General features: G+C 27.6%; 1 protein-coding gene and 1 long non-coding RNA gene across 7 annotated transcripts in view; one reads left to right on the forward strand and one right to left on the reverse strand.

Moving 5' to 3' along the window:
- LOC121115278 (uncharacterized) overlaps positions 1–20,570 on the reverse strand; it is a 467,901-nt gene that overhangs the window by 179,605 nt on the left and 267,726 nt on the right. For 2 of the 6 annotated variants that reach the window (XM_071888997.1, XM_071889003.1), the window contains exons 1-2: positions 11,954–12,318; positions 11,642–11,901 (exon numbers count right to left, since the gene is read on the reverse strand). The exons of 2 other annotated variants lie outside the window; for them this stretch is intronic. In XM_071888997.1, coding sequence (XP_071745098.1) covers positions 11,642–11,901; positions 11,954–12,318 — 625 coding nt within the window. Of the gene's footprint in view, positions 1–11,641; positions 11,908–11,953; positions 12,319–20,570 lie in introns of those variants that run through there. 2 more of the 6 variants (XM_071888993.1, XM_071889002.1) reach the window with 1 other exon arrangement.
- On the forward strand, positions 7,723–13,511 carry LOC139905605 (uncharacterized). The gene is made up of 3 exons (XR_011780504.1): positions 7,723–8,780; positions 11,616–12,469; positions 12,539–13,511. It is a non-coding gene; the product is annotated as an uncharacterized lncRNA (long non-coding RNA).

Here is a 20,570-nt window from a genome sequence, read left to right on the forward strand (position 1 = left end):
ATTTAGAATAGGTTTTATTTCCTTAGAAATAGTACCTGAAGATATCCTATAAGATTGGTTCAAAATTTTCAAAGTTATCAATTGGCTGAGTTTTGTTCCATTTCCATTTTTTGGAATGAGGGATATTCTTCCCCTGGTAGGGGATGTGGGAAGCTTACCCTTCCTCTCCATATAGGGTGTAGAATTTAAAAGATAAGGGATCACATCTTAAGCATGTAAAATAAGTCATATTCACTGAAATACAAAGTTTTATTGTGAATATACCATAAAATTTGTAACATTTTTTTAGTTTAAAATCGAGTAAATCGTTACACCTCCAGGGCTGGCTGAATTTTTAAGATATCTGTATGATTTTTGTTATGTTAGTTATATATAGAAAAAACTTATAATAAAACAACACAGATTTCATGATACTAAAACATTTTGTTTTTTTTGTGACACCTTAATATATACAAATAAATGTTTTCCCCATATTTCTATCTATCTCTCTCTCTGTCTAAAAATTAATATTATTCCATGGATACTCAGACATAAATTTCATCCTTTATTATCTTTTATCACATGAAAAATAATTTTTTTTGTTGGAAATGAGATTTTCCCCGTTTCCTCAGTGAACATAAAATTCATTTTAAAAAAGACATCAATAATTAAATTATATTGTTAGTAATATATTTTAGATAAATATACAATAATGTTCATTTGTTTTTAATGAGGGTTGACAATATATGTTTCTTCCAATTACACTATTTGTAGTATTATTAATATTGATCACAATGAACATTACGAAGAGTCCCGAATGGCATTTTATGAAAGGAAATTGATGCAAAAATTGTTCACAAATACTTAGTTATTAGTTACATACGGAGAATAATACTTTTTCCTCATAAATATTTTGACTTATTAAACGACATAACCATACAGCAAATCCTTCAACCTGAACTCAATAATTTTAACCGTTGGGTATAACGGAAGGAAAATTAACAGCCAATTAATTTATTTCATCAAATCGAATTTTAAATGTACTATGAATTAAGACAAAATCATGATTTTTCGGCTTAATCATTATTTTTTATGGAAGTATTTGAAATATTTAGAGTTATTAAAATTAATTTGTTGATAAGTTTATTTTGAGTTTGACAACAATTTACACAAAAAATAGATAAATTTTGAATAAAAAATTTTATCAAGAAAGTATATCTCAGTATTTGTTTGTCTTTGAGTTTTTTTTAGACTAAAAAAATTAATTTAATTAAAAGATAAACCAACACATATATATTTATATTGTAAAAATCAAGTTTTAAGCATTTGGTTATATATTATACTTGCATTTACATAAAAGTATACACTAAATAGACATTAATAGGAAAAGGGAAAAATATACTATCACAAATAAAATATTTTTCTTAAAAAGAGTAGGTAATGCGTCTTTTTCAAACCTGGTTTAATTATATACATGAATGACGTTTTAGTATAAGTCAAGATCATCCTGGACGTTTGTTGAAACAAAAACAATTATTTCCCGTTCTACGCTTTATCATATCCCTTGTACTAAAAAAAGTGGCCACATAGGAAATCACAAATAAAATAGTCATTTGAATAATATTATTAAACGTCATTAATATTGAAAAATTCAATTTCAATATGTAAATTACAAATATTATAATTACTCCTCACGTTAATTGAATATAAGTTTGGTGTCCTTCAAAAATATTTAACCATTTTTATAATAAATTCTTTTACTTCATAAACCGGTTTCCTTATGATCAGTTATCCAATTATGTGTACATTTGATATTGACAATACACATAACATTCAGGTTGATTACTTCGGCTACTTCTAATAAAATAAACGACTAAGCTTTGATAGTCATTTGGTTTTATTTGGAGGTTAGTAAAGGGTTTCAGATTGTTAAAGTAACTGTAGAACATAGGCTACAGTTATAATTTATTTGCAGGTAGACATTTTTTTTCATCACAGTACTGCCAAAATATATATTTTTTATATATTAAAATTGAATTAACTTATTTTTATTAATTAACACTTCTCCCACAATATTAATAAAAATTGATGTTCCTTCAGATAATTTAGATTCTGTGCTTGTTTATTAAATAAATATTATTTAAAAAAATTATCATAATAGGGTTTGTATTTTTTTACAATTTTTTTGTCTATGTATATCCTTGAAAAAAATATTTTCAAATTTTTACACAGAAATAAATAAAACTTTCCTTTTAGCAACATAAAAAAGAGCAAAAAGGTTATATATATTCATTATTTTTAACAAGGATAGGCCTTTGTTAAATGTCCAAATATAGTGAAAGCTATTTCCTTGATAGAAGTTAAAAGTATACATTTATTGTACCTGTATATATATTGCTGATGGAATGAAAATATATCTTTTTTCTGTTAGAAAATATATCTTATATTAAACCTAAACTGGCGGAAAACGGTCATATTGCAATGTATATATGACATTTTGGTAAAAAAAAAGAAAAAAAAATGTTCTGTTATTAATTTGTTTATCTCGCTTCACGGTTTCAAAATATTGCCCCCTCTAAAATTAAATAAGACTTATCCAGAAAAAAATTGGGGTCGGACAAAGTCTCAACACTAATACTTATATATAATCATGAAAACCGAGTGTATTACTTTTTTAGGATCGTCCTCTATAAAATATCTTTTTTTGCTGAATACTCCATCATCGCTTAACAATAATAAATATAATACTGTAAGCAAATAGATAATGATTCAAATATGTTCCTACATTTATTCTTAACAGACTTGTCGTAAAATTTATATTCCTGATCATTGCTAAAGGCTTGAATGCATCTTACTTCTACATAATTTTTTATTTTTGTTTACCTTTAATTGGTCGGATAGGGTTGCACTAATTAATTATAAGTGAACATTATGGGATTATACTTTATAATATATTATATCTGATGTAGGAGAGCAGTTTTGTTGTCGTGACATTTTTTAAAGATGAGATACAAGCAGCTGTTCCAAAGGGGGAGGGGAAGAAGGAAATAAATAAGGAAATAGGTCAGAATTACAAAATATTTATCCTTAATTCAACTCTCTCTCTCCAACGAGGACTCTCAATCAAAACTCTGCAACAAATCCTACGTTGTTCTTTTTGAAAAAATCAATTGCTAAATCTTGCTTTTGTATATATAAATCAAAGGTTATATGTTGTAGAAAAGTAAATTCACTACTCATAAATTAGTTGATAATGATTAAGAAAAGAATATTCACTTTGTAGGTGGGATCACTGTATATCTGGTGAAATAATTAACTGCCATCTATCTCTTGTTGAATTTTTAGTCGCACAAATTACTTTAGTAGATCATTACATTATATTTTTGTTTTAGCTTCAATAAAATTTGTTCATGGCTAGGATTTTTCATTCATATCAAATCTTTCTTAGTTTTTAATAAAATTACCAAATGGAGAGAAATATGCATTTTGAAAAGAAAAATAATTTACTATTACTTCCTTTTATTTTTATGAAACACAGTTATTTGTCATTTTTTTTATATCAATGGACTATTTGTTATTTCGAGTCAACATCCAAAGAATTGCAGGACAATATATCAAGCACATTAAAAAAAAAAAAAAAAACTAGCCATGTCCGACTCATTCTTTGACAAATTTATGTAGAAGTAAGGTTGTTTAATTTTTGCATCAGTTATATCAGTCAAGGTCACATTATGAATGTTAATATTTTGATTGTAGACGTTTGATATATCTTTGTCTTCCAGAAACAATAATAAGAATATCCACAAATAAACCAAAAGATATGGATGCAGTCAAGTCAATAATGAAGAAATCATACATTTTTGAAATCAATTATGGATTCCTGGGAACACTAAAATCATTAGAATTTAAAGTTTTCTATATAAATGAAGCAAGGTCTTGATATTTGTAGGTAATATGAGGATTTATTTCTAATGATAAGCTCATATTATTAAAAAAAATACACTTAATTAATAACACAAAATTTTAATCCCGGGTATTTATATTAGCATCAACTTATTCTTCCCCAATCTAAAATGATGTTAAATTAAAGAAATGAGGGTTTTACCTAATGTCGTTAGGAGTTAGTATCTGAGTATTTAGTGAGTTGATATAATTTGAGTATTCAGTGAGTTGATAAAATTTGATTTAATCGAGTAAAAAATCTGTTCATTTGCAAATAATCTTGTTACTTTCGTGAAAAAGTCTTTAAAAATAACATTGATTCAACTTAAGAGCCAACAATGAAGTAATAAATAATTTTATTTGTTATCAATAAAGTCAATTTTAATCTAAGAAATAAGAATTTCCTCACATAATTTAACTTAAATGGATTTCATTAATATGACTCATATTAATGAATATCGTAGGCTTGTTGTATGCTGCATTGAATTAAAAAAAGAATAGAACTTATATAAAATAGTGAATATCACTTTACATGAGGTTCAACAACCAGCGGGGGTAGCTAAAGATAAAAAAGTAGCTCTCTAAAATACTCTCTTGCTCGTCACGTCTTAAACTTTTTTTCACTTGCTGTTATTTTTATTTTTTCATTCTTAAGGAGAGAACATCTTAGCATTGAATAACTTCATGTGGGTGTACTTTTGAAAAACTGAGTCTAACACTGACACTGAGAATTATCTTCTATATTTTAAAGCGAAAAAGTGTCTGTTTGTCGACTTCTAAATACTTTGGGCAAGGCCGGATACTAAGACTAGTAGTATAAAAATTAAAAATAATAAATTTTACTTTAGGAGAAGTTTTTGCAACGAGTGTCTATAGGTAAAGCATATCCACAAAGCGCTTTTTAGACTTAAAATACTCCTGGCTACTTCACGTCATATAGAAATTTATCAAAAAGTTAATACTATTATTTGATCCTTCAGGAGTTCACATTTAAGTATTGATTAGCTACGTGTGAGTTTTCTCATTAAAAACGTATAGTAGTACTAAGGAGTTGTTGGGGAAGTTATTTTCTATATTACAAAATTAAAGTTTGTCAGTTAGTCGATGCCTAAAAACTCGGCTAATTTAAAATAATAAATGTGACTTTAGTAATGTCAGAGGTTTAGTGTGTAGGTAAAGCATAGACCCGGAGTGTTTAGAGACTAAAGTACTCCATGGCTCATTAATTCTTATAAAAGAAATATGAAATCAGTTATAATTTTTATTCCATTTTTGAAGAGAGAACATTTAATTATTGTTGCTACTTGTAAGTATATTATAAATGACAATAAAATAGTGGTGTTATTCTTTTCAAAATCTTCGAGTTCAGTCAAATTTGACGTTTGAGTTCTGTGTTGGGTTTAATTCATGTTTCGACAAAATATCAATTATTTTTTTAAGAGCTTGTACATATTATGAAAGTGGTTTTTTTTAATACTTCATCTACTCTTCTTTTAATAAGAAAAGAGCGCGTTTAATAGTTTTTTATTGTCCTTTATTGTGATACTTGTAATTATTATCGACTAATTATTTCTCGAACGTTCTAAGTTTTAAATATTTGAGTTCAAGTAAAGTCAAATGTTACAAAAATTATTTTGGATCGAGTCGGAGTAACTTTTAAAAAAAATCAGCTTTAGTAATTTTGAATTTTTTCCAGTTCGTGTAAAACTCTAATCCACCACTACAACTACAGATATAATATATATATGGTGCATATTTGACATTCAAATTACTGGAACGGATTTACAAAATCAAAATATGGCATGATTGGCTGTTACAATAACCTGACCGTAAATAATATTCACATTTGTAACTTTGCTTCTTCGCCTTGTTTGAGAAAAAATGTAAAATATGGCGTATTTTCTTTTTACTGGTGTCAACTGTCCATCTTAAACGTACACTTTAACAATATTCCGTCAAATGGTCACATAACTTTGAAAAAGTTTTGTTTCATAATGAAATTTTATCTTTGTAATGCTGTGAAGTTTTAATCAATCCTATTGATACTACGCGAGAAACACAAATTACTAAATCCGTCAATGGGAAAAATAATGCTTCTTCTTTTACTACACCATTTACGTAGTGCGTTTGTGTGATAAAGACACATGATACAATAAGAAAGTCATTTCAGTCATATATAGTGCATTTTTTTAATCTATTTTGTTGGACGAATGTATACTGTGGAAATGAGGAATATTAATCATTCTGCTCCAATTAAATATTAATGTATGTTTTCGTGACAGTAGAAATATTTCATTTTAAGATGTGTAAATTAAAGAAAGTTATTAGATACGTACAAAATATACATAATTTATATGTAAGGAAGTAATCAAAAATTTGCTTATTGCGTTGCATTGATACTTTACATATGCTGTCTGTCAACCCAAAAGCAACCTAGAAAGTGGAGGGCGAGAGATAATCATGAAATTTAAAATTTTGAAATATTCATTTTGCTCATGATGAACACATTCAAAACAAGAATTTTGATACCAGAAGTACGTGTGGACCTTTAAATAATGCCTTACTCCTTGGCAATAAAAAAAAATCCATAAAAGTGGCAATATCACATATTTGACTTAATAAAATGTATGTATTTAGATATTGTAATGATCTTGAAGAGTCTTCCATTCCATTTTTTTTTTTACAAAAACATGAAGAAAGATGAAGATTAGTTAAATATGCTTCAAGATTTGTTTACAATGGAGAATCACCATACGCAGGGGTAAAGTAGGAATCTATTTTGATTCAATTTGCAATCCCATTTATTTGAGTGGATTTACCAAAGTTTGAATTAGTAAATGATCATAATTCACTAACAAACCATCAAACCATATTCAATAAATATTATAAAAATCAAATTGAAAACCTGTAAGTTTAAAAAATAATTGAAGGATCTCCAATATTACTAAGTTTATGTTCCCTAGGAGAAATAAAAATATAATTTGGTTGTGGATGCTCTATAAAAAACACTTTTTGATGATCTAGAAAGTAGAGATAAAAATAACAAAAGTTGATAAAGACTATCAAATTTTAGTAAGATTAGTTAAAAGTGGTCTAAGTAACAAGAACATATTTTCAAATCCATTTGTGAAGTTGTCCAAGACTATTTTGAATGAGTTGACGGTTGACAATGGACTAGTTTTGACGCGAACATAAACTATTATTCCAAAAGAATATCAAAGAGATGGATTAGAAAACTTCATTGAGGCTATAAGGGAATCACTAAGACATAGAGACGTGCACGAAAATCAATTTTCTGGCCTGGAATCAACAAGAAGCTCGAAATGATAATTGAGAAATGCAAGTTTTGGGTAATTCAAAGAGCAAGTCAATGTTTTATCGCCTGATGTGATTTCTTCTATGATTTTTGAATCAATTTCTACGGCTTTATTTTCATATGATAGAAAAGTCCTACCTTGTATGTGTCGATGCTCTATCTGGCTAGACAGTCGTTGAGGGTTATAAAAATGATCCTAATATTGATCAAATTGTAGAAACGTTTTCTGGTGGTTCAGAGATTTTGGATATCCTCAGAATTTATGATCGGATCATGGAAGTGTTTATAATTGTAATAAATTTCATAAAATTCTTCAAAAAAATAGAATTATTTGGTCAACCTCAAGCACATATTATCCTCTAAAGGCATGGTATGGCGAAAGCAGCTGTAAAATATAAGAAGAGTTTACCTAAGAAGGACGGCAATCAAGCAATCAACTCCAATGAACTTCGTGACAGTTTCTTGGAATACCGTAATTTACCTCGTCATTGTGGATATTCACTAAATCAATTCGTTTATGGGAAAAAAAATTGAGATCCCATATTCATACATTCCATTATAATATGGTGAAACCATTAGACAATCACAATGCAATTATAAGCATTGCAAATATAGAGAGAGATAAGTCAAAAAGTATTATTATAGACATTTTAAGTGTTGACCAGTACAAAAAGTTTGGAGAACGGCACTGATTCAAAGTTCCTTTCAAAAAGTCGAACAATATTGGGAAAGTCATATAGCAGAAAAATTTTACTTATCAAATTTGTCTTAAGAATGGGATAACGTATTGGAGAAATAGCAAGGTTTCTCCGTTTTTTTTGTAAGGAAAGTGGACAATGAGGACAGTAAGGCGGAATATGAAAATATTAATGGTGAAATGAAATTGAAACTCAACTTGAAAAAGCGGATCATGTTTTATATATAGTATATGATCGTTCGTGAAAAAGGGATTGTTATATATAAAGGTATATCATACATGTAGAGAGATATATATATTTATATTATTACCTGTACTTATATAATATGTATATGATACAAGAGGATCGTGTGAATAGTAATAAAGTGTACAGTTTTAACATTGACCACGATGAAGCAAGATGTTAGAGTCTTACTTATAAAGATAATTACAATATCCATTTGCATATATTTTATGAAGTAAACTATAAGATACTTGTATTTATATGGATTTTTTTAATTGATAAGGAGTAGGGGGGTTATTTAAAGGTACACACATATGCAGTTTTAGTATAGACCACGATGGAGAAGGTACTCATAAAGGTCGCTGAAGTATCTGAGTGAACACTGCTATGGCTTCATTGGATGGAAATATGGCCCCTCAGTAGTCTGGATTTTAATTCATTGGATTATTTTGTCTAGGGATACGTTGAATCTTAAACAAATCGAACATATACTGCCGTCAAGGAATCTCTTATTGCCTTCATCAAACACTCAATGACAAATATGCCAAGGAACTGCTCCGTCATGTCCTCCTCTCCTTCAGGGCAGGGTTCCAGGCCGTGATGAATTGGATAAATCAAAAGAGGTATTTCTTTACATTGATATATAAAATATGAAAAGCCAATTTTATAGTCAATCCATTTAATTATGAGGGCTTCAGTGATATTTTATAGACTTTTGAAAAATGGGACCAATTTGATCTTAACACTCTGTATATTAGCAAATGGGTAACACTACCTTTATTATTTATACTTTAGATCAAATAGGAATTAATAAGTTCAATTCCATGGACCAACTAAAAGAAATTTTCAAATAGTACTTGCTACGTCATTACGTCATCAAAAGTATCTCATTGATGAGGCTATCCTCATAATTGATGATACACAACAATTATGAAAATTTTCTGAACTAGTCTTCATCCCACACCAAAAATTTTGATACAATTTTATGAGTTTGTGTGAATTGCTTTCGGACAATTATGTTTAAATTTGTATTTGAAAAATTATGAAATACCAATTCAAATTTTGGTACTGCCACTTATTAACTTCTCCCTTTTTTAATAAAAATATTAATATAAAAGTGTAATTTTAATATGCACTCCCAGGTGTAGAATTATTAAATTGCCATCTCTTTAGGATGTACATAACTCATTCAATTATCTAATTGTAAGTACTTTTTGTATTGAGCATTCCCTCGCTACAAAAATCGAAAAACAGTTTATTTTAATTCTCCCTCTTTTTCTAATTATATCATATAAATTATTGGCGAAAATATCGAAATTTCTAAGAACTTTTTCAGATACCGGTCCGATGTAGATATTGAATATTTTTTCAATATATCGGTTTTTTGATTTCAATACGATACATCCGCTAATGTTAAGTTTTATTAATTATCTTGATGCAAGATAAGTACTACAAATATTGTTGAAAAAAGACTGAAGGTAAGATCCTTATTTGCGTTTTTAATAGTATTTAGAATTATATATTATATACTTCTTAATTTTCTTTAAAATAACTATCAAGGTATATATTAAATGTGAATGTCTGTGTGTCTGTATATGTTTGTCCTTCAATAATGGGCAAAATTTGGTGAAATTTTTCCTTGTAGGTTTTAATGCTCCAAAAATGGTTGTAGTAATTGCTTTCAAGGGCAAAATGGCCTTTGAATAGCATTTTTAGAACTTAACCTGTACCACTTGAGAGCTGCAGTATATTTTGGATACTAAATGGGTTCTTTGATACTCAAGGAAGTGACAGTGGAAGAATTTTAGCTGCCTCAGAAACCATCTGCCCACAACTCGTGGGTAGGGTTTGATTTTGGGATATTAGGAGGTTCCTTGGTGCTCAGGGAAGGGAAGGCAAAGAAATTTACCTTACCTCGTCCCCAGAAGTCCACTTGCACAACCCGTGAGCTGGGGTGTACTATAGAATATTAGAAGAATTCCTTGCAGCGGTAGAACTTAAAATTTATTTTGGCATAGATTACAATGAATTATTATTAGATAAACTGTCAAACTTAATAGATTAAATGGATTCTGTGTCCGTACAGAGAAGTAGGAGTCTATTCATGGAGAGAGACTTGAGGTTCCCTTTGACAATGTTTGACTTGAGTTTGTTTGAGATTAAAGTAGAGCCAGGGGCAGTTCTGTGAAGAATTCTAATTCAATTAGTGGTTGAACCAGTTATGATGTCCTCGGTGTCTCCATGAAAGGATGTAAAAATGGGCTTTTGTAGACCCAAGACATATTTGATACATCTCTGAATATGGGTAAAAAACGTATCGATAGTCTTTCCGCTAGTTGTTCATATTGGCAAAAATACAAATATTAAAGAAAATGCTCCATAAAAAGTATGTTTTGAGTTTTAATTATGAAATATCAAATTGCACTCATGGTTTTCATTTTTAGTACATTTATAAGAATGAATGCTTGGTTCCCCATCATTAATCATCATAAAAAGAGCTTACAAATAGATTTTAAAAACAACTTCCTCTATATATGATTACAAATGTTCGTACATATGTATAGATTTTCTAGAAAATATATTCTTCTTTCATGAATATAAATAATCATTTGTTTCCTATTGACTGTTTATTAACATAGACTGTCTCAGTAATGGATAATAATAACAATGAATAGGTGAACCACAATTTGTAAATTTGTAGCAGGCAAGGAAAATATAATACATAAAGATTTAAATGTACTTATTAGAGATTAAATTTCATAAGGCTGTCTTTATTAATTAAGATTGAGGTTAAATATGTATGTTGACCAAATATAAAAAAAAAGACAGTCAAATTGTAAAATAATGTTGTCTTAATTCATAATTAAGAAAGGGAAAAAAGAAGCTCACATAACATTACTTTTACATCGCAAAGCAGTATTAATTTATTATATTTGAAAAGTTTGCTATAAGAACTAAATTAGCACTCATAGCTTATATAATATTTATTTTGTGGCATTCATAATCCCAAAACTAATTATTTAGTAAATTTGTCCTCTACAATAGCTTTAAAGAATATATATAAAACATTTTGCCTATTAATATGACTTTGGAGTGCTTCACGCTTGCTTGGAAGGTTTCTATTCTTACATCCCTAATAGTTAGAAAATTCTCAGTAGTATATTTGTATATATTAAAATTTTTAATGTGCTTCATGAATAAGTTTGAACATGATATCACGCACAAACTCCCAAGGGTATGTAAATAAAGTTTAATATCATAATGAATTATGATATGATTGTGTTTCAACTTGAGGCAGGAAACCCTTTCTAAATAAATGAAAACTCTTGAAAAGACAAGTATAATTCATAAAATATAAGAGGAAACCTTGAGGCAACATTTTTATCTATGTAAATCATATGAATTTACAAATTTTCTACTTGGTGTTCACTCTTTAATTATGATATATGTTTTTATAGAGATTGATATTAGTTATATATCTTACCGTGGAATTCTTCAAGGATCGGCGAAAGACCAAATGTGATTCCTACCATTCCAGCCGCTAGAAAAGTTAAAAGTAATGCAAACACTGAAACTATGATGACAATGCGTCGACGTTCCTTCTCTGGCGGCGGAGACCCAGCGTAGTTTTCTTTTTGAGCATCCAAAACAGCCTCTAGAATTTCTGCAGCTTCGAAATCGGATAAAACAGTTTTGGATGGGCGGTAATGAGAAGGATTCTCAGAGGAACGACGACGGGGATCGCTGAAACTGGGTATTAGGCATCATTACTATACTCCTCATTTTGATACAATACCTTGAATTAATGGCTGCTAAAGAACTCTTGGTGGATCGTTTTGAGCTTGAGCGCGTAAGTTGGGGAGCCAGGAGACCCACTCCTTGGTGACTGTGAGCCCGACTACTTTTTCTAGGAGGAATAAGTCGACCTCCCTTTTTTTCTAAAAGCCACTGCTCTAACCTAAGATCTGAGTCAGATAAAGCTCCTTTCCTTGCTAATTGAAAAAGCTTTTCCCTATGTTTGGCCTCTAAAGCATCTGCTGGAGGACGTTCTGAATATCTACGTTTGGCATCATGAGAACTAAGAAGGGAATCGTACTGTATGTTGCTATCATCTCCGCCCACTTTTTGTGACATAGAAACATATGATGGAATGGAAGCCATGACTGTTCTGGCTTCGACTCCTAATTTATATTCAATTAATTAATACTATGTCAAATCCATTGATGCACTCTATATACAGTTTACAAAAAATGTATTTATCTACAGAGTTGGAACCCAAAACTTGCAGTAGCATGACTTAATTACAAAAAGGGTAATTTTTATAGAATCAAGAATTAAAGACTTAAAAACAATTTGTAATATGTTTAAATACTGTATTTAGGTATATTTTTTGTTCAATATATATTCCTTCACGAGCAATAACAACCACAGACAAGCAGATTGACAGCTTTCGACGATAAAGGTCGTGTTCATGGCGTACCATGCTGTCGTGATGGCAGCTGGGAGCAAATCCAAATTTGATTGAGAGGTTTGGCAGATATCCTTCTTCAAGACTGCAAAGTCAAAGGGATTGACTTCAGGGGTAGTGGCAGTCCAGAAAACAGCTAAACAGTTGATTCAGATGTTTTGTGATATTCTTGGGGTTATGGCATTGGGTTCACCCTCATAGGCTTATTGATATTGTAAGCAGAATGGATAGAAATGCCAACGTTCTATGCAGCCTTTTCGGCGCTAAGATCGCACACACGTTTGTGTTTGTTAATATACTGACATTTTAAGTCTTAAGGATACTAAAAAAGCCTTCTTTTTTTTCAGCTCTCCCTTGGTTGCTTGATGAATCCTTCTGATTCAAAATAACAGGCATGAAATTTTAATTAAATGCTACTGCATATTTTTGACCCCATCTCCTCCGTACTATTTGATAAAATGTAATATTACTTCAGTTTGATTTATTTTAAAAAGTGAATTTTTTTAATAAATCTCTCAAAGGATTTTGAAAGATGAGAGATATTTTCGTAAAAAAGAAAACGAAACCATTTTATTAACAACAACATAAATGATATTACCTCATAAATATTGAGAAGAATATATCCTATGAATTCTTCATAGTTTCGTTTTTTTTTTAATTATTTGCAAGATCAAATATAAACTATATACGCATAAAAAATACTTTTTGTAAAGAAATAATAAATTGGAATTACTAAAAATATTACATGAAATATGTTACCAATATGTACACACACTATAACAAATATATGTTTTTCATTTTGTTATCACTATTACCTTGCTCATTTTGGGAAGCATTTTCTCATAGAATATGCAAATAAAAAGTGTTGCATTTCACAATCAATTTATTTTCCGGCTTTTTTTTTGTATTGATATATATGTATATATAATACTAACGTTCTTGTAAAATTTGCATAATATTAGCATATATTTACAAAAGATGTAAAGATATAAAGGGACATGATGTTTAAAAGGTAGATGTGACTAGTGAAAAATCGAAAGTCAAAATGAATAGATTTCTTATTTTAAAAAGAAGAAAAGTGATTTGTTTGTTGCTTGCTGAAAATAAAAGAGTATAAAAAAACTAATGAAAGATATTAAATTAACAGGGTTTTTTTTTTACCGTAAAACAATTAATAAAAATAATGATTGCATAATTCAACAAACATTTAACTTTTATTTCAGAAAAGTTCATTTAATTACGAATTTTCAAACTTCTCCTCCCCCTCATTATAGTAAACAAAAAGCAATTATAAATTATTAGAAATCTTGCAAATTACATTTTGATATTCACAATTAAATGTGGATGTAATAAAAATACGCTTTTACTTAAAATTATCTCATATTCCTGTTTGTTTAGCTACTGCATAAATTACTTCGCATAGAAGAAAAGTGAAGTAAATATCTGTATAAAATCAACATTCTCTTTTCATTTTTACATCATCATAGGACTTCTTAAGAATTTAGTATTGCTATCATAATTTTTCCCTTTTAGTAAGTAGAAATCGTAAGATGACCCCAAAAAAAAAATTCTGTTTTTTTCTCTTTAAATTCATTTTACATTACTTTTTTATCGTTACAAGAAAGTTTACCACAATCTTTTTACACCTTGACAAGTTCATCCTGAAGAATGTTCATCGCAAGGAAAAAAATATTTTGATATAAATAATATAATTATTAGATAAGGTAAAATGAGTGGGTTGTATAATTTGTTTGTAAAAATTCAAAAGGTATAAAATAAAAGTTAGTTACAAGGAATGATAATAAACGAATACTATATCAATATTCAATTTTGGAAAATAAAAATAATTTAAAGTTCTGTAGCAAATTTATTGAAGTCGGTAGTTGAATAAATGGTCTTGAAGAAAAAAAATGATTTTATTTCAATTCGGAACTTATTGTCCAAGATAATGAGTATATTATTTAATGATTAAATCTTTGAATTCAAAAGAAGAAAGAAAAACAACATAATAGCTTTTTTAAATTAAGATATATTAATAAATTAATTGTTGTAGATGAATTTTTCTCCTTATAAACTTGTGTTATAATAAAAATTTCTGACAATGAACGTTATTTGGGATTAACTTGTCTTTGAGTGAAAAAGGAAGATGAACTTTCCTGAAGTGAAAAGAATGTGGTTAAAATTCCTTACATTTTTTCAATCAATACATATTATGATTTTCCCCTCCCCCGAACAACTTTTTCGCTTAAAAATAATCCTTGATCTGTGAAAGAAAATATTATCTAATCAAACACGGGGTTGCCTCGAAATGATTAACTTATACAAAATTACTAATTAATATAAGTAAAAAAAATGTTTTTATATTTACTTCAGAAATAAGAAAATCCCAATATAGATAATTTTCATCAGAAGAATATGAGTTTCCTAAATTCAGATTTGATTATATTTAATTCAACTTGATATATTCGGATTAGATAAATAATGTTCCTGAAATTGGCAGACTTCATTTTCTTGATCGAATGAATTTCATGAATCCAATAAGAGTAGTAACTAATAAATTGTCATCACCATTCACTTATGTTTGGCAGACGATAAAGTTTTCATTGTTTCAAAAACATCAAAGTTTTTTTCACGTGGATTTAAGCTTGTTGATATGGGCTAAAGCTTAAAAAAAAGTCACCTAACTACGATAACGTAGTTAGAGGCCAAAGTGGACCAAAAGAATGTTCCTCAATTTTGTTCAAAAACTTTTGTTATGGTATGTGTGATAAAACAGGGAAACTTTAAATCATGGAATACATCTTAGTCCTCTTAAATTAATAAAAACAAGGTACACACTATTTTTAAATTATAAAAATAATCCTAAAATAAAATAATATATTTTATTTTATAGATTCTTATTTTGGAGGATGGAAGGTGACTAGAAATTAACTGCTTTGACCCTCAATCGTTTTTTCTCCGAGCTAAAATGGCGTGAGAGGCCTTAAACTTTCCTAAAGGAGGTTTTTATTATTTCGATCAAAAAAAATTGTGCAGAGAGAGAAAAATAATGACCAAAAATCAGGCAATATAATGTACATTGTACACGATAAATAACTTTATCCCATCTGTTAATAAACTGAAATATTATTCAGCAATTCTTTATTGATCTCAATAATGCCTAGTTTCGTATTCATATGTTTATTTAGCAGTTTTTAATGGAGGTTTAGTTAATATAATCAATTATTTCCTTTATAAGTAGTTCCTTTATTTTTCTTTTTGGTTCCTATGATTCTTTTTTTTAAGTGTAGGTAAATATAATTTTTCAATGCAAATGAAAATATAGGTTTTTATTGTGAGAATAACAAATAATAACTCTTAAATGAAATTCTTTAGTTGTATTTATATAAAATGTGAATTTAAAAAAATACCCATTCATGTATTTTACAACAGTTAATATTTTTGAACCATGAAGATAAATATTTAATCTCCATTACATTGCATTGAAATATTATTTTATATTTTTTGAAAGTGTGCTCCAAATTAATGAGGAAATAAGAAAATAATGTTTATTTTCTCCTTAAAATATATATATTTAAAGTAGTTTAAAAGAATTAAAAATACATAAACAAAACAGTGTTTGTTGGTTTATTTTATAATTCATTATACATTTTCATAAAAATATTTTTAGGAATATACCTCTTTCTCATCGTGTATTAAATATTATATCCTACTTAGAAAAATCATGAAAAGTGATTGATCATAATCAAAACTTAAGAAATGTCTTAATTTAAATATGAATATTTTATCTTTTTAATAAATGTTGAGTTATCATAAATATAAAATATAAATTTTGTTATAAAAAGGATCAAAGACAAGAGTTTACATAATTTAAAAAAGCTTCAGGCACCTAGAAGTTTTGAAAATGGTGTTTTCTTTTTCAACTATCTTTCAAAAGCCGTCCAATATTACTAATTTGGTGAAATAACTTTTTTTACATAATCATTTTTAAAAATATCAATTATTAATTTTTTTAAATATTATGTTAGATTGTAAATTAATAAGAGTGAAATGCTATCGTTTTAACCAATTTCTCACAGCGTGTATTATAATCTACCTATTTTATTGCTTTAACTAAACACCATCAAATTGAAGGAGTGTTTATTTTATTGACATAATTTCTAAAATGTGTTATTTCCTTGACTTAATCTATTTCTCTTTTTTTTAATCGAAGACATCTCCAGACGGTCTTTAACCACTCGTGGTTATAATTATTTATGTTCTTCCTGTAAGGTTATCATGTAGATAAATGTTTTTGCGAGAGAAATACTTCTTTTAATAGGAACATAAAGATAGTCAAATCTTGATTTTCAAGTTTTAAGGTTAGGGTGAATTAACTTATATATGTTCCGCCCAAACATTTAAAAAATTATGGCGTTATTTTTAACAATATTTGATACAAATAGTCAATTTTTATTTTCTTGGAATATATGATGAGAGACACCTCTTTCATTTTAATTGCTTAACCCATAAGTCGCTTTTTGGGTCTATATTTCCTTCACTTAAATACTAAAAGGGCCTGGAACATTTTTTGTGGCAGTTTCTGAAATATTTTTAAATAAGTTATTAAACTTTTCAGAAATTCAAGATCGTGGTGATGTCGTTGTGAATATGACAAATGCGGAAGCTGTACGTACTGTTGCTGGAGAATCTCAATAGGTTCCAACGTCAAAGATGAAACATCATTTTTTACTTATAAAACGGGGAAATAAATCATTCATCTTTTCTTAAAATAAATTGATATAGAAAACTCCAACAAAAATACATCTCCGATCTGTTTTAGTAAAACATTCTAAACATTCTGTAAACTTCTGATATTTCGTTTACAACAATTGCAATCATAAATCAAAATTTACTTTAATTAATTTTTTTTTAAATAGATGTCGCAATTAAAGTGATCACTCAATTTACAAAACTTTTATCATACTTAAAGGTCCTTTAAGTATATCTTTTTATAACAAAAAACAAATTATACTTATTTTTTAATTTAAGTGTCTATTTTCTCATTTCTAGACTCGACGAAAAAGTGTTGATTTATTTATGCATTAGGAGTGGGTCTCTCAATGAACATTTATTTCTCCTTTTCCCAACATCAATACTATAAAAACTATGGTTTACTATAACAATAGCATATAATCTTGTCTATATTGTTTCCACTAGATTATTCCCCTTAAATTTTATACAAACAAATAATTTGTTAATTTATTTATTAAAAAAGAGACTTTGGCGATGAAAAGAGATAACATCAAGCATTATGAACTAAGTTCTGATGTAGATTTCAACCAAAAATGAAAACATCACCAATTCCTCTGGTTTCATGATAACTTACATTGAATTGATCAATATATATATTTTTTGAACATAATTTATTAACCGATATATACTTATATAGCTGATAAAAAATATATATATATATAATTAAAAAAATTATAACATCAATTTTGTACTCATAAATATAGATTAAAATACAAAAATAAATAGTTATATGACTTCAAAACATACAAAAAATTATTCATTATTCTATAATTTAAACAACATAAGTTTGGATTGCCACAAGAAACAATTTGTAAAAGTGATTAGGTACTTGGATAATTGAATTGGCCACAAAAGAAATGGACTAATGTATAAACTAGGACCATTAAAGATAAAAACCGATCCTCCCGTAAAAACAAAAAACTAAATTTTGGAAAAAGAAATTATAAAATATTTATTGTTCCTTACTTAATTTGTTAATCAAGTGAGTAGCCACCAGTTTTTGAAGAGATTGCTAGTATTATATAAAATAACAGCCAAAATATTAGAATTTGTTAACTGCTATTGTACGCCTTATTTTTCACATTGAAAAAAGAAGAATCTATAAAATTGAAAAGAAAAAAAAGAAAGGATCTAAGGATCTTTAAGAAAAAAAAAAAATCAAATTCACTAAATATTTATTAAAATTTCGTAAATAAAATAATAAAGCCTTAAAACGGCATTTTCAGTTTAAATAAAGAAATGCCTATAATTAAATTTAACGATTCAGGAGCAAACTGAAAAGTAACGCCGATAAAATGTGGATTCAAAGGAATAAGAAAACTTTTTTTTAAATTTGGGGTGTTAACTAACAAAAGTTTAACTGTGTTTAGTATAAATTAAAAAAATGACAAATATTTGTCAGATTAACTGCTAATCCCCCTAATTGCTTAATGGGGCATTTGTATTGAACCCTTTGTTAATGAACATCCATTTCGAAAGGCAATTAATGAACTGGACAAAAATAATCCCAATAAATCAAATGTATATAATTACATAATAAATAGTCGAAACGATTATAATAATCACGTCATTTAATTTTTTTGTATCATCATTAAACTATATTATCAATTTTGCCCTTATACATTCAATTAATAAAAATTATTTTATTAAAATATGACATTGAGAAAAAATAGATTCTTATTTTAAAATAATCTTAACAAAATGAATTTGGGACTTCAACATAATATAATTTGATACCTTTAAAGAAAATATATTCAAATTTTGTTTTGGATAAAAATTCATCTGAATCACATATTTCGTTATGCAAATTTTAGAATTTAAATGAATACCTTTCAATTTTTTATAAGGTTTTGCTTATTTGATAAAATAATGACTACAACATTATAACTTTGTAGCTAATGTAGTATGTATCAGAGGTTAGATTAAAAAAAAAAGGGAAAATAAAGGGACAACTTTTAACTAAAACTGTTTATTCAGGTCAATTAACCTGGATTTAAAATTTCTAATATACGAATAAATAATACATTTCTATATAAATAAATAACTGCCTATAACTAGATCTCTTGTTTTTAGGAGCATAATTAAATGTATTATTGATATAATATAGTTTCTATCAAATGAAAAGTGTTGTTATTTTTTAAATTTGGGGATTTATAATATTGTAATTCACTAACAGTGCAAAATAAAAATAAAATTTGTCTTAATTTTGTGGTTACTTAACTCTCTCAACCCAAACAAAAAAAAAAATATGAAAAGAAGGTAACATAAAAAAACAAGGTACAATCAATATTAATCAATAGAAGGCCAACCTTGGTCTGACTAACTTTGTATCGAAACAAAATTGACTGTATATTAAAAGAAAGTATCTGTAGAACATATAATTAAGGGTATATATATATTCTACATCTCGATTGATGATGCTGTGTTTAAAATACAATAAAGACTGCCTACTGGTTTTTGTCTCATTCTATCTTAGCTTCTATATAAGAAACATTAGGGTTTTAGGTTCAAATAGAAAGGTAATTCTTGGTTTTTCATATTGTTAAACCTTACTTCCCCGTTAGTTGAAAAAAAGAAAAAAAAACATTAAAAAATATATTTAATTAAATGATTACCGTGATTCTAATTACATAAAAAAATTATGTATCATATTATTAACTATTCCATCTCTTATGCATTGGTTAATATCATATGAATTACTAATATTTTTTTAATAAAAATTTCTATAAAATATTAATTATTTTATGCAAATTTTGAAAATTTATTTTAATAAGGTTGCCTGTATCTGATTAAAAAATAGTTAGAATTTTATAATTTTTTAGCTACCGTTGTAGAGCCTCAGTCCTCAAATTGAAAAAAAGAAGAATTCAAAAATTTGAGAGAAAAACAAAGGAACGATTTCTATGCAAAATATTTGACTAAATTCAATAAACCTCCATTAAAACTAGCTAAATATACAAATAAATTATTAACAAGATATTATTAGGATAAATTAATAATTACAAATGATCAGATTGAGTAGTGTGAGTGATAACTGTAGATTTATAGGAATCAAAAACATTGTTATTAATTGTGAGGTGTTTAATATATATCCCAGTTCACTCACAGAGGTTTAAAAAATGAACAAGAAAGGTTCACTCTACTAGTTCTA

Source organism: Lepeophtheirus salmonis, chromosome 1, assembly GCF_016086655.4.
Source record: "Lepeophtheirus salmonis chromosome 1, UVic_Lsal_1.4, whole genome shotgun sequence".
Lineage (NCBI taxonomy): Eukaryota > Metazoa > Arthropoda > Copepoda > Siphonostomatoida > Caligidae > Lepeophtheirus > Lepeophtheirus salmonis.